Source organism: Apodemus sylvaticus, chromosome 5 (genome assembly GCF_947179515.1).
Source record: "Apodemus sylvaticus chromosome 5, mApoSyl1.1, whole genome shotgun sequence".
Classification (NCBI taxonomy): domain Eukaryota; kingdom Metazoa; phylum Chordata; class Mammalia; order Rodentia; family Muridae; genus Apodemus; species Apodemus sylvaticus.
In genome coordinates this window covers 108,048,810-108,070,473 of record NC_067476.1, presented here as the reverse complement: position 1 = coordinate 108,070,473, position 21,664 = coordinate 108,048,810, and the positions used below count along the sequence as shown (strand labels likewise).

Genomic DNA, 21,664 nt, shown 5'->3' with positions numbered 1-21,664 from the left:
GTTGGAAAGTTCCTAGAGGATCTCTCCCTCTCCCTCTCCCTCTGTCTCTTCTATCTCTCCCTCCCCCTCTTTACACCATAATATAATATATAATCTCCCCTTGACCTTAGCAAGTGAGAGTTTACAGCCATGTAACAGTGCTGAACTAACACGTATATTCTTCAACCAACTTCTGTCAGATCTCCGATCTCATTGCCTGCTGAGAATTCAGCCTTGGGAAATAAGGCCTGCTCCAAGGGAGAATGCAGAAAATGTAGATTCCACGTTACAAAATCCTGCTAGGGCTTCTGTAAATGTCAGCCCTCGGAACCCATCGCCTTAGCTCTCTGTGAAGGGGCAATTCCACACTGACTAAATCTGTTAGAACCGCCACACCCCTTGGATGCTGCCGTTAGCCAGCTACTCAGAACCACCTGGCCCCTTTCCAGGTTTTAGCAATTAATCTTTTGCCAGTGGCATGAGATTTAGAGTCAAGTCACCCATGTGATCTCCCCAGAGCTTCAGAGGTTCTCAAGCCGAGCAGCCATTGGAAGGCTGGGGAATGCAGCTGACAGTGTTGGAGTTCAGGCAGGTTGGGCTGGGCCACAGCCCAGAAGACCTCGGCAGCAGGCTTTCTGTGGCTTCAGTCTTTGGATGCCTCAGGCCTCCCGTGTACTGAAACATCAGATCACTCTCTTTTCCCCACCCTACGAGCTTCATAAAACGAACAAACAGCAGTCTGCCTTGGAGCCTCAGGAAGAACAGAGAATTGATGTGTTCCTCGGGCAGGGTCTTTATGCTTCTTCTGGAAATGGGTCTTCTTATGCAAAGCCAGAGAAGCGTTTGAGAGGGCCAGGCGCTGTTTTAACACCTCGTATTGCACGCTCTCTGGGTGCAACGGTTTATTCTTTCCCAAACAGCTTGGAAATAGCTACAAGTATTCTGTTTGTTTTGTGCAGGAAGAAACCAGAGTTCAGAGAGGTTAAATAACGTGCATGACTAGCATCCAGCAAGGTCAGGGCCTGAGTACAGAGAGGTTAGTTTGACAGTCAGTCTGTGTGTTTGCCAGCGTGAAGCCTTCCTCGTGGCTTGTTAAGATTACTTAACAGTTGTTTCTACTAACTGCCAGCCTCTTCATCAAACAAACTCAAACATTTGCAGGCATAGCATGCCAAGCCACACCCCCAGTGATGGTTCTGGAACATGTCATCTTAGGGAGGGCTCTAACAATCTGGGTTGTATGGGAAGCCCCTCGGAGCTCCAGCGGGGACATTCTTTTCCAGGAGTAGAGCTGTGAATTTCCTGGAGGCAGCTATAAGGGCAGCACAGAGGAGGGGGCTCCTCCCTTTTGTTTGACAGGCTCCAGCACACTGTCTTTAGCTACTAACTGTACCCCAACTAGTGCTCTGCTTGGGCAAAGATGGTTTACAGCCTCTTTTGTAAAGGAATTTGCTATGTGTGTTCCAGGACAATCAAACAGCGAACAACAGAACCCCAGACCCCTGAGGAGACAGACCAAAGTCTGCTCCCACGCTTTAAAATCGGCTTGCCTAGCCATCTTGGGTCTCAGGGCCACAATGTGGAGCCATCTCCACTGCACAGTGAGCTTTTGAGTTTCGTCAGAGACGATTCTTCATTGTTTACTTTGTGGAAGATGGAAGACCCTCGTCCTAGGCAACACCTCACATTACAGTGTGAAACAGAAGCAGCCTTTGATGGTCTGTTTTTTAAGTTATATCTGATGTACTGCACACCTTTGTTTGTACTGGAAATGAAGAGCAGGAAGAACAGTAGACTTTGCTAAAACATTTCAGAGGGATACTGGCCAGTTGTGCGAAGATAACCGTTAGTCACAAAGGAGGAGGTGACTTAATGGAGCCAGGAGGGTGACCTTAAAGATTACTCATGCCACAGCCATAGTCACCAAAACCACCGTCACTACTGTCGTTTTGTTTTGTTTTGTTTGAGGCAGGGCTTTCTTCTGTAGCCTAGAAGTCTTCATGTAGCTGAGGCCATCTTTAACCTCTGCCTCCTCACCCTAAGGGCTGGGATGGCAGGCCTGGGCTCCCATGCTCAGCCAGAGCTACACTTTGAATACTTGGCAACTACAATATCTAGGAAGCTTTCGCTGCAGATGCTGGTGTGTAGGGAAAGTTGGTTTTAGTTCACATTTCGTTCTAAAGGAAACTTGGGCATAGATAGTCCAGGCGATTCGTCCAAGGTCATGTAGCTAGTGACATGTCTTCTGCGTTTAATTCTAACATTAGATTCTGCCACCCCGTCTTTGAGTCTATTGTAGCCTCAACTAGCCTCAAGCTCATTTCGTAGCCTAGGCTGTCTCTCCTTCAACTTCTTGATCTTCTTACTTCGGCGTTGTTAGTGCTGGGGTTACAGGAATGTGCCTCCACACCCTATTGTTTAATGCCCCCTTTCCAGTGGTCCTCAACCTTCCTGATGCTGGGACCTTTGACACAGTTCCTCATTTCCTTTGCCCCCCCAACCATGAAATTATCTTCATTGCTATTTCATGACTATAATTTTGCTACTGCTATGAATCATAATAACGTAAATATCTCTGTGTTCTGATGTTCTTAGGCAACCCCTGCGAAAAGCGTGTTTGCCCCTCACAGGGCCAAGGCCCATGGGTTGAGAACTGCTGCTTTTTATTCTTTTTCCGAGACTCAGTCGTGACACCTGCCTGCCCTTTGCGTCTATAGATTTTGAGAGAGAATCCCAGGGCTGTAGTGCAGGGAGTAAATGACCTTTAGGTTGTCAGTTGAGAGGAGGTTTGGAATAACTTTCTTCCTGCACACCCCAAAACAATTCTAGTGAGACCAGATACCCAGACTTCTTTGAATAGCGGTCACTGTGTTCCCAAGTGCTTCATAAAACGGTCGCACAGTAACCGACTGAAGAGACTGCATTTCAAAATTGGATTTAGTTGTCAAAATTGCCTCATGCGTTCTGCTGTGTCATTTTTTTAAAAAAAAAAATGTCATCTAGGGGCTTATAATTTACCATCTGCTTTGAATCTTAAGGACAGCAGAAGGAGGAGCGAGAAAGCCAGAGGGCAGCTGTATCCCCATCTTACTGCCTCCTTTTTCTTTATTCATTATTAAATGAGAACTTTTTCCTTGGTCAATCAACTTGACACCACACATGCTTAGGTGAATCAGTTTCTGAACCCCAGGTGGAGTCAGGCTGGATTGAAGGCAGGGAGCAGTCCTGCAGTTTTGCCTTCCAATCAAGCAATTATTTACTGCCCGGCCATCTGTCTTTATTTTGCGAAGCCACTCGATCAGACACAGCAGTATCACCGTGCTCTGAGCGGGTCATAAATCGCGAGGTCCTTACACAGGGTACTCAATTGTGACTCACACTCTATCACTTTGTTTACTACCAGTGCAATCTGGATTCTTTGTTGTAATTGGCAAACTTGCTAAATACCCCTGGGATGTGAAAAATATGAAATGCCACATTTTTTTTGGTGTGTTGTCAGGCAATAAATTAATTTATTAAGAAGAAGCATTAGTCATCAGTACCGGGTGACTTGCCGCAGTGAACGAGTTATAATGTTATGAGCATCGATCTTATTTATACAAAAAGTTATTGTCGTGTGAGTCTGTGACACAGCATAGAAACGAGTGCCATTAGCTGGTAAATTACCTAGAAAGCTGATTTCTACTCACTGCTTTATTAACTGTAGTATATGGGCTCTGAATTGCTAATGTTTCCCTTAAATTATAATCTGTGGTGACACTGCATTGCCCATGTTGGGAAAGCTATGGTGATAATCATTAATACACTATAATGCAATACTGAAGATTTATCGCGCTCTGATTAAGTCCTATATTACAGTACAATATAACGAACTACAAGTTTGTTTCTTCTAATCCAAAATCTACTATGAGGCCCATGCCATAAATTACTGATACTTCATAACAGAGCATGGTGCTGTGGCATCAAGCTAATTTCTGCCATTATGTTTGTTTGTTTTTATCTCACATCTTCTCTGGGTTATTTTCATGACATCGCATTTTTGTTCACCTAGACAGTTGGTACTTATAATTATTTTATTAGCATCTAACTGTATTTCCCATTTCTTGGTTAAGAAGCAGAAATACTTCAAACGTCAAAGCTGATCTAAACACTACTTGGTCTTTGGGAAATTTAAAGGAGCTACAGTTCAGGCTTCTTTGAGAAACACTACATATTCTAGTAGTGGCTTCACAGGAATAAACTTATGATACATCCTGGTGCCTGGAGCAGTAAGTGGTAGTAAAGGTGATGTTTTCAGCTCCATCACATATGTCAGCTTGAAGAGACTAATGCAATACGCAAAGCAAATGCACAATCTAAATGCATGCTGTATGTTTTTCATTCTCGATTTTAGAAAACACAACAGCAGGAAAGACAGAAAAAAAAATCAAAGTAGAGAGGAGACAGGACAAGGTCGATCTGACCAGGAAGCCTTCTCCCTCAGGACTGGCTTTTATAGTACCAGGAGATTCTATGGGATCCGCAGGAGGGAAGCTGTCAACAGCCTTACCCAGCTCTGATGCCCATGAACTACAACAACGACCAGCATGGTAAGATGCAATCATGGCACTTATATCTTGGCAGTAACCAACAGTTCTTTAATTGGACTTATGGCCCACTCAACAAGAGGGAGGCCATGCCTGGTACTGGAAACCTAGCAAACTATCTACGACTAGTTAAGTCATGGATCTTAGAGGAAAACACACTAGTGCCACTTTACTAAAGCAGCATGTCCTTAAGTGTAGTCTTCATTCCTCATCCAAGAAACTTCTCTTTCCGTAGAGGGGGAGAATGACAGAAACCATACCTGACTAAGATGCAGAGAAGAACTGACTGTGGGTTACCCAGTCCCAACTGGTGCATCTACAACACAGCTCCTGCATCTAAGGTTCAGGGAACATTGTAGAAGAGGAGGCATAATGATTGTAAGAGCTAGAGGACCAGGAAATCTGCTGTGGGAGAGTGTGTCTCCTAGATGTGACAGGCAACTCAACAATATGGCTGCCTAAGCAAGATCTGAACAAGGATTTCAATACTATTAGTCTAGAGAAATCGCTTTCACTATATATGTCATGTCCAATCTATTTCACACTGTAACTGGCTTAACTGCTGTCTCTGATGGTGCTGAGTATTCTCATGGCTCCCTTGAACCCAATCGCCTGGTCCCTTTACCTTTCTGCCTCCCTCCTAGCTTCTCTCCTGAGCTGTCTTTCCATTGTTGTGGTTTCCATTTCTACCTTACTGACAATTTTCTGCCTTCATTTCCTATGGACAGCCACGGAACCACCGTACATTAAAGAGATGAAATGAAAACTTGTTTCTCACAGTTTAGAAAGTGAGACTTCCAGTATCGAGGTGTTAACTGAGATAATTCTCCTAAGGCCACCTGCCATGGCTCAAGGGTGACTGTATCCCACATGGCAGTGCCGAGTTCTGTGTCCTAATCTCTTTCTCTAAGGGCACTAGAAAAGTTGAACTGTAGTCTATCAGTGTGGCCCTATTTTATCTTAATTGTTAAAGACAGTCTCTGCAGACACTTCCATCCTGAGGTATATCAGTTTGGCCATTAGTGCGCACAGTCTAGCCAACAATATCTAAATCAGGATCTCAGATGTAGGTAGATTACCTACCTACCTACCTAAAGACGACCCCAGCAGGATTTCCCAGCACCTTTGTGTTGAGACAGACGTGCCCCCACCCCCATTTAACCCTTGTCTTGGACTTCCCATCTCCTTGGCTAGCCCCAGCATTTAACCAACCAAGGCAGTTTTAAACTCACAGCTCCCCGCCCTATGTCCTGTGCATTCCATCAACCTCCAATGCGCTCTTTATGCTTCCAAAATACTTCTCCATTTTGTTTTTTCCTCAATGTCCCTGAAGGAGCTTTGCAGGTTTGCGCTGTTACCTCTCCTTGCTTCCATTATTATAGAACTATTTTTTTTTAAAGGATATGTCTTCATAGTCTTTTACCTTGGAGAGGGATTTTAAAGTGATTCAGAAACATCAACATTCATTCATAGCACACACACACACACACACACACACACATCTACCCTAACAATTTAAAAATATTAATTTCTTGGCCTACTATTTTGTGTTTTTTGACATTTTCATATATATATAATATATATATTATATATATATATATATATATATCATTGTGTCTTGCTCATATTCATGTGCCCCCCCCCAGACTATCCTCTACTCTCTGTCCTGCCCTTTGCTACTGGTCCCCTTTCTACTTTCAAATATACTCACTTCTGCCTTCATGTCACATATATGTATGCCTATATAAACATAGTTAAATCTAGATTTCACATAGGAGAAAAACTGAGATTTCTGTCCATATTCTAGGTCTCATGAGTCACGCCACAAATGAATGAAACAGTATGAACTGTACGACCCGTGTGTGACCATTACATCCTCACTGAAATTCTTCTAAGCATTCTCATTGGTGACCGACTGTGATCTTCCCTTTTCAGTATAGTAGAAGCAGCTTCTGAAGCCCTTCAGAGTCAGCCCCTGCCTCACACTCCCCCCTTTGGCGGTACTAGGTACTCTGGCTGTACACGGACCCACCCCTTCCGTTTCTCATCTCAACCTTTCCTCACGTTCACCTCTGGGCAAGAGATGCTGTCCCTTCACATTGCTTACCTAGCTCATACTCACTCACTAAACTTCAAACCTTATTTCTTCCAGGGAGCCTCTTTGGGATTAGATGCTCCTTCTTTTCCACAATTTCTCATTCATATGTAACAATCACAGTAATATCTATTTCCCCACTACAGTTCCAGTTTTTTAAGTGTAGAGACCAGGATTATTTATTATTATTATTACTACCATCATCATCATCATCATCATCATCATTAACACTGACAACTTTACCTGTACTCTGAGTGTTATGCAACAGGCATCCCAAAATATTCCCTCGTCTAGGGGAACTCCATTAAGAAGTTCAGTTGAAGAGGTGTATTCGTGTTCTAATCTTTCAGAAATTCCTCTTATATGCTCTCTTTACCTCATATCCCAAGAAGATATGTTTAAATTCTAAGACTAAACAATTCTACCAAATTATCTATAGAGAAGAAACATTTGCTGGTCAGAATGAGTCTTTCTGCCTGTGCGTTAGATTGGTGATTCACAGGAATGACACATTCAGATTCTTTTCCTGTCAGCTACAAACCAGTTCTTGGTCACCTAAAAGCAAATACATGTTTTGCCGTGGGAAACATCTTGCCAAAATTGATTTGGCAGGCTACTTTACTGAAGGTGTTTATTTACCTTCATGCTGGCTTTGTGATATTGAAATAAGAAAAATCACCAACTACCCTGAGTTAGTCGACATCTGATTACCAAGGCAAAGGCCATGTGTGTTGGCCATGAGAAAGCATGGGGTGAGTGCACACACCATGGATTAAGGCATGATCATTTTATTTACACTGAGCACTGTTCTGATCCAACCACCTAAAACAGTTCACCATCCATTGAGTGGATAAGGAAAATACTTGCCTTGTACCTGGAGAACTGGAGAGATGTCAAATCCTTGGCTGATTCTGACTATGACCACGCCAATCTCAAAGTCAAAAGCATCACTGAAAAAAGCAACATTAGAATGTGTCCAGGTTTTCTTTAACCGTCACACTTGGGGCAAACATTAAACTAGTCTCTAGGATTTTGATATCATGAAGCTATTAAAATTCACTTTAGAATACAGCTAAGAGCAGTGTCCTTTTGTTGTTTTGTTTGTTTCTTCCTTTGAGCGTTTAAAAAATAAATTCTGTATAGAGGTAAATAGATTATTCACTCTGAAGCTGCTTTGTTAAAATAGTCCCACCAGCTAGATATTTTTGTTAAGAGATCTCTACATACTTTAAAAAAATAATCTGTTATTAAGTGATCAAAACAATCTGAGATATTTAGAATGGAACATTTATAGAATGCAAAATCTTTTGATTGGCCTCTCCTCTGCCATTGGGAAGACATCTTCAGTAATGTATGACACCAAGTTCATGGCCTAAAAGGCAATTCTCAGTTGTAACCATAGCCCAGTGTTAGCAATAATGGTGTATCTTACTTGAAACAACAACAAACACCAGAAAAAGAAACCCAGGACAGCTGTGTGGCTACTTTCCTCCTGGCTTCTCTTTTGTGCTAGAATTATTCAATTTTGTACTAGCACAAACTTGGACCACCTTAGTTAACATTGAATTTTACCACCAAGAAGACCAATTGCTAACATATTGTAAGAGCCAGACTTCCTCAGTTCGATGTAACAAGGCTCAGTCATTTTGACCCTTTGAATTGGGTGTTTGGGACAGGGGTGGGGGAGGGGCTGATCACTGGGATGCTGCATCATATACTAGACCCCAAGGATGTACCCAGTTCTGAAATTTGCTTAGATTTCTTTCTCCACCTTGTTTGTTGGTAAAATAACCAAACCTTTATTCTAAGTATTTTCAAAGAAAATCCCCTTCCCCTCTGCATGTCTAATCTAGTAAATAGGCATTTAGACTAGAACCTTACACATTTGCCCCTTGTTGACTCCGGTCTCACCCCACCTCACCTCCTCTGCTACTCCACCTCCTACCAGTGTTTATTGGTAGTGTGGGTTTTTCTCCTCCTTTGGTAAAGAATGTACAGGGTCAGAAGAATGCACTCTGGGAACTGGATCTGATACAAGAGAGCTCTGTGCGTGTAGATCGTATGCTTCCCTGGCTAGCACACTATAAACAAAGGCTGGAGCTGGAGAGATGGCTCAGTGGTTAAGAGCACTGACTGCTCTTCTGAAGGTCCTGAGTTCAAATCCCAGAAACCACATGGTGGCTCACAACCATCCATAATAAGATCTGACACCCTCTTCTGGTGTGTCTGAAGACAGCTGCAGTGTACTTACATATAATACATAAGCAAATATTTTAAACAAAGGCTGGCTCGTCCCCAAAGCCGTCACTTACTGTATGATTCCCACGTAGTTCTCAAGCTCTGACAAGGGAGCTTTCCTCCAGTTTTTTTTGTATCCAATCACGAGAGTGTTAGGCTTCATTCTCCCCAAGCCTGAGGCCTAAACAGAGGACATACACACACGAGTCATCCTGACCACCAGTAAAATACTACGGCAACTGACAAATGATGTCAAAGATCACTGAAGTAATGTTCTGAAGATTCTGAAGATTAGATTACATCTTAATGCGTGTCCTTCATGCCCGTACCCAAGCATAAAATAGGAAGATCAGCTTTAAATCATCCCAGTCATAAATGGATTTCAAATGACAGGAATGTAGCCTTGCTAAATTAGCAGTCATTTGCATTACTTCTGACACACTCATTAAAATGGCTCAATAATTTAAAGTCAAGCAAGTGTTGGCTTAACGGTCGCTGTGCAAGTTATGGCAATGGTTCAGATCCCATTCCACCTGTGATGTCCAAATTGACGTCAGCAATAAAAACCCACATTTCAGAGATCTCTGTATACAAGGACCATTGATGACTGAGCTGCATTTCTCAGACATAATGCTTTTGTGTGACTGTGTCTTTAGCTGTGACATTTCATATCAGAAACTCCAGTCATTTTTAGAAGACAAGATACAACTTCCAGTTAATCACATTTAATGTGGTAATATTATCAAGCCTGTATTAATTGCAAAGTGATAGTTGAGGCACTGGTGGTAGGAGGTTGGAATAGTGTGGCGGAGACAAGATATACATTAGCAATTGTAGCTCAAGAATAAATGCAACAGCGCCCTGTGGAAGTACCAAGGGAGACCTGTGTTCCATCTGATGTCTCACAGCTTCATAGGGAGGTGCATTTATTCTAAATCTTCAAGTTTAATTAGATATTGACAAACAAAAATAAGGAGAGCTAAGCATAAAGAAAGGTCACCTAGGTCATGAACCTACTAAAGAAATTACCAGGACTAGCCATTCTAGGACACACAGTCGTGTACAGAAGGACCTGGGTGGAATCAAGGATTGCTAACAAGAGCCTGTCCTTTTGCACAGTTGGCATATGCTTCGTGTGAATCTGCATGTTCATTTTTTTACATTTATTTGTGTATTTCTTTACTTTCATTTTCATGACTATTTTAATATTTAAAAAATTTGTTGACAAATGTACTCATGTCTAAGCTGAAATCTAGGCATTTTCATTGTCCCTTGTCCCCTCTCTACCTCTTGCCTCCTGCCAAAGCTCTTCTTCCTAACCGGCTGCCACCAGTTTCAATGGCCATCTTCATGGCCATCTTCATAGCCTACTGATTTTAAAATGTGGTCACTTACATAAGCATGAATATATGTGAGGCTACTAACTGGACACAGTCAACTTACAGGTGAATACACCACTGAAGAAAATGGCCTCCCTCCTCCAGCACCTATGTCCTTCTGGAAGGGGTGCAGCCTTATGAGCCCCCTCCCCATATACAATGAAATGGTTACAGGTCAGATTTTGTATAGGCCTTATGCAGGTAACCACAGTTGCAGTGAGTTCACGGGTGTGATGCCCATGTCATGTCTAGGAGACAATGTTTTGTAGCAGCCCAGACCTCGGCCATTCTTACATTCTCTTACATTCTCTATCGCCCTTTCCTATGATGTTCATGGGCCTTGGAGGGGGTGATATTAATAACCCTTTTAGAGACCAGCACCCCACAGAAATTTATTCGTTATACTTAATTAGTGCTGAGTCTCATCATGAGGTAACAGCTATTGCAAAGAGAAGCTTTTCTGATAAAGGCCAGGACCAGCACTGATCTATGGACATAAACATCCTGTCAATTTAGTGAAACAAGAAAAGCACTCTCTCCTTTGGGGTCTATGATCTTTCTATCTATAAGCTCTTGACCAGGTTCATATTAAAAGGCAGGAGTTCCCTTCTATAGAGTAGGCTTCAAATCCAATGAGAAAGTGGTTGGTTTTCTCCTTAACAGTCATGCCACTGTTACACAAGTAGGCATATCTTGCCAGTCAGGTTATTATTATAGAACTCCTAGAAAGAAGTTGTGACTACTAAGGCTGATAAACTGAGTCAGTGCTGTGAAGAGGTTGGAATGGTGCAAGTTCAGAGCCAATCTATCTCCCAGATAACCATTTATTGTTTTCCTCCATGCTATCTAACATCCTTGGGGCCATTGGATAACTAATTTGAAATATACAAATGTTACATTTGGAGAGCCTCTTGAATTGTTTTAAAGATTTTTTTCTCCAAATTACAGAGGTGAGAACTGAAGAACAAGTTTCTGTAGTCACCACAAAAGTAGAAGAGGGAAGACAAAGGCAAAACCAGGGGATGGATAGAAGACTTCAGCGTGTAGCCATAGAAATGATCACACTTATTTAATGTTCCAGAAATAATTCCCAAGGCTGGGGAGATTTTTACGCCCTGGCCCACAAGCACTTATTAGTGGAGGCTAGGAGCTGCACATCCATCATTTGCAAAAGAAAAAAAGAGGAAAAGTGCCCAAGTGGACCATAGTTACCTACTGTATAAGACACACAATTTTGAAATTTCAATAGGGTTCTGGAAGTCCTCAACTATCAGAGCACATCTGCGTTTCAGTGAGCATTAGCACAGAAGGATGTTGGCCAAAAAATGTCTGATTTTCCCTTTCCAGTGGATCATTCCTAGCTCACAGTAGTAGACTTTGTTCTAGCTCCCTATCCTGAGGTCCCTGACCACGCCGCCTTCATCTCTTACACTTCGTGTGCCTGGCCTCACTCTAGCCGTTGGTTTTAGGAGCTTCATCTACCTGGATGCTGTCTTCCACCTCTGTGCTCACTCCCTGCCTTACCTGAAGGAGACTCCGGACACCGTCCCTGAAGCAGTCTGCCGCCACTGCAGCATAAAAAGCCTTGATTTTGTTCTTTATAAGCCAGGCCTGTTTTTTAGCCATGCCGCTGTTCATCTCCTTAACACACAGCTTGCGAGGTCCCTATATAGGACACAAGAGATATTGGTTAGAAGGCCTGCTATGCTATGTCACACTACTGTTACCAGGTTATAATGAACCAGTAAAGCCCGATTACATTAGAAGATGAGACGGAGGCAAAAGCACCTCCTTAAATGAGGTTTGCCCAGAACCTTGTTTTGGGAGAGGACCTGTACTGTTCACATGATTTACTTACACCTCCAAATGTCCAGGCGTATTAACACCCACTTAAATAACTGCCTTGTGCAGAATGGAAGGAAAATCCAAGGGTGTAATAGAACACAAGGGAAATGGGATGTGATCAAAGAGGCTCAGGATGAATTCACAATCATCCTATGATTCAACAGTGAGAGCCATGTTCACGAACCTCAAAGAAATTTCAGCCAGATCCCAATGTCAAGAACAGACAGAGCTCTGAGACCCAGAGCATTCTGGACCATAAATTCTGCCTCAAGACACAGATCCTGACAGTTTTGTAAGTGCCTATCACTGCCTTTTGATTGCTAAGAATTCCCTTATATCATTCTTCCCTTGATTTTATAGTTTACATTTATAGTTGGGCAAGTTAATGCTTCTTCCTCATTCAGTGAATCTGGTGGGAACAAAAGATCACAAGTCTATGTCTATGATGTAAGGGGAGTGAGAGAAGCTGAGGGAGAGGGAGGAGGCATGGTGGTGCTGAAGCACCTTGTATTCGCAAGCTTATATTCTGGTGACCCTGTGTGCACCCAGCAACTCTTCTCCCATAGAGGTCCAGGGCAGTTCTTCTCGGCTCATGTTTTAATTCAGCTCAAAAGGCATTTCTGGTTATTGCCTTTGTGTTTGGCAGGACAGATGAAGCACCTACTTTTTTCAGTCTATAATGAGAGTTGTATTTTGCTTGGATGCCGTACATTCCATACAAGTCCCCTGAGATCTTGCTAACACAGTGGACAATCTCTAGAGGGGCTGGAGTGGAGCTTAAGCGTCTGAATGTGTCATAAGCTTCCAGGTGACATTGATGTTATTGGGTCCACACACTGCATTAAAGTGTCACTCTTAAAAGTCTTTGATGGGAAACAAAGGATTTGGGGATATAAGAAAACTTATCTAACCCCAAGCTTGTCTACTTTGGAGTTCATGGGTTATCTCGCAGATCTGAAATTTTATTCTGGACATGGGGATAAACACCCCATTTCCTGCATGGTTATTTAAGTAAAAAAGGTCTCTAGTACTAAGCTTGAAAAGTACTAGGTCCTACCTACAGCTGACTTCTATCAGTGTAAATGGGTATTTATAATCTCACAGAAACTCCAGGCTAATTCTACACTGTCTTTTCTCTGCTGCAGCTGGAACTGAGCTGGAATAAAACTCTAGGAGACAGAATGCTGGGTTTAACTGTGCCTCTGGACTGACTCCCTGATACAACAGGCATCCTCTCTTGAGGACAAATATATTTATCAAATAAGGCAATTGCTGGGTCATCACTGCCAAGTATAACAGCTCCTATCTATATATTGTTATTCAATATTTGCAATGGAGTTCATATTCAGAGAGCCTTAGTATGCATATATGTGTAAAATAAATATCACTAACATTTATGTTGATTGCATATTGAAATACATTTTGGACATATTTGAGTAAAACAAGAGAAATTATTAAAAATAACATGATCTATCTTTTTGTCAATTTAATTGTCAATCAGAAAATTTTAAATTATACATGTAGCACATACTATACTTCTATCATATAGCAGTAGTTGGGTTCTGGGGCCCTTCCATTTTAGAATTCTATATAAACTAAATCATGTTCTTTGTGTAGTTTGCAGTTTTCTAGTATATGTCTTAGAAGTTGCCAATATTTCAAAAGCAATTGGATTGTCATGTATTAGTCAAAAAACAAGAACCTTCAATGATGATGGAAAAGGTCAAGACATCAGGAGGGTGGTTATTGAACCAGAAGTCCTGGACCAGAGAAAGACATGCTATTAGAGGAGAAGCTTCACTCAGACTCCAGGATGTCAGCACATTTAATCTCCCAGTCCCTCCTTGGGTACTCTAGCCTTCACCCACCAGAAGAAGAAAGAAGAAGAAAAAAGAAGAAAGAAGAAGGAGGAGGAGGGGGAGGAGGAGACAAAGGACTATTGAGGGTCATTTACTGTTGACAACAACCATCAGATAGAAGTACAACCAATAACTAGAAAGATGGTAGACCATCGGAATTCTGAGCTACCCTGCAATGGCTGTAAGCCCCTGGGGAAAGTGGTGCTTATTTAAAGAAACAGTCTAATATATGTCCATTAGTATTACAAAAATCTGGATTAAACATTAATTGTGTCAGAGAGATTTATTTTAATGACTGAATTTGCCATACTGAGAACTCATAAAAATATTTCATATGGAATCTCTTTTTGCTAAAAGGGATTATGATGTCCTGGTAGCAAACTTATTAATATGAAACTAGACTGTAATGCAAATGTAAGGAGGTTAAAAACTAACAGGAGGGGAGACATCCTGGAACATGATTACCAATATTCAAATACATCTCAAAAATGGATTCTACCATCCGATTAATATATTACAGAGATTAACTTCTCAAGCATGAGCCCATGAATTAATTTCCCAATTTGAACAATGAAACTTTGAGAAATTAGCACATTTATATATCAACTTATGCTTCTACATATTGAGTCTCCTGACTTTGCTTTCATTACTTCTGTGGCTGGACCTAAAAGGCTAATTTTTCCCTTTTTCTGATTTGGTACCATGTATCCTAGAGCCTATTCATAGATAATTTCATTCTTCCTATATTTGATCATCTTATTATTTTATTAACATTTCTCTGTGTAACAGTTTTGCCTATTCTGGAACTCCCTCTGTAGATCAGGACGCCCTCGAACTTACAGATATCTGCCTGCATTTGTCTCCCAGATGCTGGGATTCAAGGATACTATGTGCTATCATGGTTGGGCTTTATTAACATCTTGATAGAGTCCTACTGACATAAAGAACTTAGTGTTCCTCATCTGAAATTTTGAGGCTGAGTAAGAAAAAGACAAGAGGAGGGAGGAAGAGAAAGGAGCCATTGGAGAATGGCTGAATGAGTTAGGTGAATACCGGGTCTGGCAATCTGCTCTCTGGACTTGAGAGCATCTAGGTTTTATTGAAGACGACATAGTTCAGTAATGAAATTAGCAACTCTCATATTCCCATAATAATAACATCAACAACATTATCAATAATAACAAAGAAAGTTAATCCAGAATTCAGTATTTGAAAGACACAGAACAGTGTTTGAAAGCAAGTATAATTCTCACAATGACCTTAAAACAGGTTCCTTCTTATTCAGAGAGACTAAACTATGCGTGTAAGGGAATTGACTAGTAAATGTCAAAACAGTGATTCTGAACTTGACTATTAGTTTCAAAGGCACAGGGGAAAATGCCTCCTAGAATGGAAAACACAATCTCGCTTCCTTTTCCATTGTCACTACTTAACATTTCCACAAGGCTGGCTGAACCATCATCTGCATACATTGGGGAAAATTTTCCAGTGCTATGCTGCCTCTGCCTGCATCCCTCTCCATCTGTTTCCTTGGAGAAATGATTGACAGATGAGTCTTGAATCTAAAAATGCATCCACAGCTTAAGGAGTTTATAGGAAGCAACTAACCGGGAAGGCTTTAATTGATGCAATAACTGTTTTCTGTTCCCAAGAGAACTTGAGCACTGGGAAGCAGGACTCATGGGCCTTTCACGGAGATATCAGCACAACAAATGAAGTGCTGTCCAACACATGTGTGAAACTACAAGATCACCCGCTAAGGCCCCTGCTTCTCAGGATAGGGTCTTCTAGGACCATAGTCCTTTTGGCAGTTAAAGACTCAAAGGGTTAATTAAAAGCAGGGTTTCTTATCTCTGTGGAAGATCTTTTCTCCCTTGACATTATATGACTGTTTATATTTCTTGTTCATCTCTCCAGTCCTGAAGATATTATATTTCTTGCTAAACCAAATTTTCTCTAAATTGCTGGAGAAGAAAAACACCCCAAACTGCTTATTCCATCAAAACCGGTTCCTATATTATATTGGCCAAAATGAAATCCACTAATCTCGGGCACTAAACTTGATAATAAGAGAGAAAGGCTCTTGATAAGTTTTTAATAAATCCTCTGGAGTCACAGTTGGCCATAACTTAACCTGTCAATCTTGCCCACCCAGTAGCTCTCTCTCTCCACCCGCTACTGGATAACTGTATTTAGTTATAGTGTTTGAGTTACTGTCATCTAAGCAGATGGGAAAGAGACTGTGGCCAACTTCCACATCATTAGGATATTGCTAAGTTTCAAAAGACATCTGAGTGTTTCTTGGGGTGGCATATAGTAAAATAGTCCAGCACATCACTGCAGTGTGGACTGGCCTCTGGCCAAGACTTCCTCACACCCACTCCTTGGCAGATACTGGAAGTGTAACTAGTGATCTTTGATTGTGCCCCAGAGGTCAGACTGCCTCGGCTTTCTCCTCCTGGCCTAACAAGAGGCACCCTGACAGGCCTCCTCAGCCATCTCAGTTGGCATTTTCTTGTCAGGATAACCCAGCCCTTGATTTCAATTTTCCTGTCTCATTTCCCAGTTAGTAAAATGGAAACAAGCATCTCTTTGTTTTCTGCCTCTAATGGGTTTGTGCTTGTGGATCAAGTAAGAAACTGGAAAAATGCTTTGAAGAACAGGTAAGTATTTAGTAATAGAAATGTGTGTCGGTAAAGATGTCAACTCAGAAAGACACACTGAGAGCATGGGGGCAGAGTGAGAAGAGGGGAGAAAGAAGACGAGGAGACATACAGAGGCAGGCTGGTACGGTGTTACCAGCTAGACTTAGTTTTCATTCTAATTTCAATGTTTTCTTCCCATTTGGAGAATTGGTAAATAATTATGGTTGACTTTTTAGCATCTATTTTGAATACCTCCAATGAGCTATTAGTCCTCAATATGTTCCTTGAATAAAAGAGAATTAGATCAATTCTGACTGTTTGTCAAAGGCACAGAAAACTTAGCTCAATTCCCAGGGTATCTGTAGTGACATCACAATTACCAAGACATGGGCTGGGGAGATGGCTCAGCGGTTAAGAGCACCTGACTGCTCTTCCAGAGGTCCTGAGTTCAATTCCCAGCAACCACATGGTGGCTCACAACCATCTGTAATGGGATCTGATGCCCTCTTCTGGTGTGTCTGAAGAGAGCAATGGTGTACACATATAAATAAACAAACAAACAAACAATTACCAAGACATTTCATCTGAGTTCCATGTGTGGTCATTTAAGGCCATCATATCTGCTTCCTTCTTGTTGGCTTCCATAGACTAGTTAATGCTCTGGTCTGATTTGATCAGCCCAGATGCCTTCCTTTTATTAAGGAGCCAGCTCAGTTCTCGACTCAAAGACTATCATTTAAGGATATTTATAACTTTTAGTTGGTCTTCTAAGAAACAAGAAATATATTTCAGGAGGCTGGAGAGATGGCTCAGCAGTTTAGAGCACTGACTGCTCTTCCGAAGGTTCTGAGTTCAAATGCCAGCAACCACATGGTGGCTCACAACCATCCGTGATGAGATCTGACACCCTCTTCTATGGTGTCTGAAGACAATTACGGTGTACTTACAAATATAATAAATAAATAAATTAAAAAAAACAAATATATTTCATCTATCTATATACATTCACAATTATAATTTTTGTGTTTTGTTTTAATTTGTTTGTTTGTTTTTTCCAGTCCCGAATCAAGGAGATGAACACCCCAAACTGCTTATTCCATCAAAACCGGTTCCTATATTATATTGGCCAAAATGAAATCCACTAATCTCGGGCACTAAACTTGATAATAAGAGAGAAAGGCCTTGTTTCTTCTCTTTCCTAATACTGTAGGTATCTTCTGTGCTACCTAAAACAACCCACTGTGAGCAGAGAGGGAAAAGCACTGCTTTTGGATGAAGTGACTCTTACCACGAAGACTTCGCAGCAGATGCAGAGGCCACTATTCTTCGTAAAAGCATGGGTTATATCCAGGAGAGCAGGCCTTGTCATGGGTCCGCCTGTTAAGACAATGCACTGGGGTCTGAAAGCAGAGAAGCCGTGAGAATTGACCAGTGCAGCATGTGAGCCCAGAACCCTCCAAGGAAATAAGAGGCTTAGAAAACTGGGAGAAATGGGACACCCCTTCCTTGATTATTTCTTGAATTTCCCACCAGAATTCTTGAGTTATCTTGACTATATCTTGCCATCTTAGTATTTTTCATTTAATTAATCACAGCAAAAGTATGAAGTAGGGAAAGGGTAGTCCTGTATCCTGGGTTCCCTTGTCTTCCCTTTGTGGGCAATATGTCACCCCAAATCTCCCTCTCTCATCCATATTTTCATTTATCTGCCTTGCTAGCCCATGTTGTGAGGCACCATCTAAAATAATAAATAAAACTAATGAAGATCTAAGATTACAACTTCTCTGCAGGGAATTCATTACATCATGAAGATGGGATTCTTCTTCATGAAGAAGCCTCAGATTGACAGGAGATAAAAACCAATGATTAAGATGCACAAGGACCTGGGGAATGTCCCTCTGAAGCCACATCCTTCAGGCCTTTCTGTGTCTAGGCCTGGAAAAGAACATGGCAGTGTGAGGCACTGTGGCACCCAGAGGGCAGAGCGCAGAGCAGAAGGGGAAACACATTTATTTCTGTCCTTAGAAACAGTGTGGATCAGGCCTCTGCTGTTGTGAAATGTGACTTTGCATGTTTGAAATGTGCCCACAGAATGTGTGGACACTCCGATGCATTTGGTTCCTCTAAGGAAAGCCACTCGTAATGTGGAACACCGTGGGGGACCCCAAAGCCGATTTTACCTGAAGTTTTTCACATGGTCTTCCACTGTGGTTAATTCCAGAGCGTTGTCTAAAGCGCTCACATAGGACAGAGCCTGTGTGGAGGAGCCCCAGTTCACATCTGCGGACAAAGGAGGAAATGGTACTCCCCCAGATTGACCTTGCTTTTTTCTGTATGCATTGAATAATTTTTAATTAGCCATTCTCTCTTGCAACTTTTCTTGCCTATGCAGTGATAAGAATCCAAGATAGATGAAATACAACAGTGTTTCCTGGAAAGAGTGTTACACCCTCCCATGAGCACACATGTGGATCCTACATCCCCAAGAGCACCAGTGTGAATCCTACACCCCCAAGAGCACCAGTGTGAATCCTACACCCCCAAGAGCACCAGTGTGAATCCTACACCCCCAAGAGCACCAGTGTGAATCCTACACCCCCAAGAGCACCAGTGTGAATCCTACACCCCCAAGAGCACCAGTGTGAATCCTACACCCCCAAGAGCACCCATGTGAATCCTACACCCCCAAGAGCACCAGTGTGAATCCTATACTCCCAAGAGCACCCGTGTGAATCCTACACCCCCAAGAGCACCAGTGTGAATCCTATACCCCCAAGAGCACCCGTGTGAATCCTACACCCCCAAGAGCACCAGTGTGAATCCTACACCCCCAAGAGCACCAGTGTGAATCCTACACCCCCAAGAGCACCAGTGTGAATCTTTAGGCAAGAGACTGCCTTCCAGCAGGGATCACACTGTAAGTCTGAAGCCCCAGAAACCTTGCTTAGTAGAAAGGCTACATGATGGTGGCGATGTAGGAGAAAGGTCAAGGCCTTCACAAAGTCTCAAATTGGAAACAAAAGAGGGATTTCTGTCTGCAAGAGTAGTGTGTGCACAGAAGTATATTTATATTTTGAGTGGCATTGCTGAACAGCTTGGGAATTTTTACTTGTGGGAGTCATGAGGAGAGTTTAGGCTCCTTAGGAAGTGTCTCAGTCTGACCTGACAGAAACCAACCTTCAAAAGAGGGAGCTCAACACTCTACCCTGCCTCAAAAACAGCAAGTTTAAAAGATTAAATGGACTTTTCAAGTTTTGTGATAAGACTTGCCAGAGATGATCTGACAGACCTGTCTATGACAGTCTTTCAGGCCTTGCTTTGCAGGGTGAAGACAGTGAGTGTTTTATCTGAAGACTGAACAGAGTGATATGAAGTGTTGATCATGTACCAGACAAGCATGCCTTAGGACATCCATTCTTTGCTTTTTTTATTATTATTGTGCATGAGTATGAGTGGGAACAAACATGCCACAGCAATGCATGCCATAGCACATGCATGTCACAGTACATGCATGCCATAGCACATACATGCCACAACACATGCATGCCACAGCACACTCATGCCACATCTCATGCATGTCACAGCACACTAATGGCACAGCACATACATGCCACAACACATGCATGCCATAGGACACTCATGCCACATCTCATGCATGTCACAGCACACTAATGCCACAGCACATACATGTCATAACACATGCATGCCACAGCACATATATGCCACAACACATGCATGCCACAGTATACTCATGCCACAGCACACTCATGCCACAGCACATGCATGTCATAGTACATTCATGTCACAGTACATGCATGCCACAGCACACTCATGCCACAGCACATGCATGTCATAGTACATTCATGTCACAGTACATGCATGCCACAGCACACTCATGCCACAGCACATGCATGTCACAACATACTCATGTCACAGCACATACATGCCACAACACATGCCTGGCACAGAACATGCATGGCACAGCACATTCATGCCACAGCACACATGCCACAGCACATGCATGGCACAGCACATGCATGGCACAGTATATTCATGTCGCAGCACATGCATGCCATACCATATTCATGTCACAGCACATGCATGTCACAGCACACGGATGCCATAACACATGCTTGGGGGAGGGTGAGAGAACAAGATTTAGGAGAAGGGAGTTTTCCTTCTAAAATAGGCTCAAATGATTCAAATCATCAAACTTATGTGGCAAATATTTCACTTACTGAACTAAATTGCTGTCCTGATGTTCATTATTTTGGGGCTAAAACCTCTATTAGTCAATTCAACATTCATATGTAAAAGAACAAATCTCACTCAAACTACACCTTATACTGCTCCTTACAGTAGATAATAGATCTTAATCAATTACCAAAGTACCAAAAGTTCTAAATGTTTGTGCCCTTGGGTTGAGGAAAGAAGCCTCAGATCGCACATACAAAAAAAAAAAAAAAAATACAAATGAAAAAGATTAAAAAAAGAAAAATCAATTAATTTTAATAAAAGCTACGAACTTGTATTAATAAAAACAACCAGGGCAAAGAGAAGCCACAGGCCTGGGGGAAATAGAAAGTACACACTGCAAAGGGAGCCAGAATACACTAGGAAGCCTCACAACTGAGTTAGAAAACAACAACAAAATAGGCATAGTTTTAAGTAGCTACTTAATAAGATACATGAATGGCAAGATTCTCAATGTCATTAGTCACTGGGGAAATGCAAATTGGGCAATTGAAGTGAAAATTTCTGATTTCTTTGGAGACTCGGTTATGTCATGTGTTTTTTGTTTTTTTGTTTTTTTTCTGGGATCTATCTTATGAGAGGATGTTTTGCTGAGAGCAGACACGTGGTATTTTTATGGAAGCTGTCTTATGAAAGGACACATGATGTTTTGCTGGAGGGGATGCTTATGTATGATGTTTAGAAAGAATATAAATATAACTCCACAGACAGTGAGAGGATGCTCTTGCATTGGTTTGCCTTGCAATGCTTGGCTGGTGTTCAATGGTCTTTGCTTGTTGAGACT

The 21,664-nt window shown here is 41.9% G+C and overlaps 1 protein-coding gene across 1 annotated transcript in view; it reads right to left on the bottom strand.

Moving 5' to 3' along the window:
- Positions 1-21,664, bottom strand: part of Slc12a1 (solute carrier family 12 member 1) — a 78,846-nt gene that overhangs the window by 17,263 nt on the left and 39,919 nt on the right. The window contains 5 exon segments of the mRNA XM_052183467.1: positions 7,528-7,610; positions 8,973-9,079; positions 11,802-11,942; positions 17,915-18,026; positions 18,807-18,906. Of these exon segments, the coding sequence (XP_052039427.1) occupies positions 7,528-7,610; positions 8,973-9,079; positions 11,802-11,942; positions 17,915-18,026; positions 18,807-18,906 (543 nt within the window).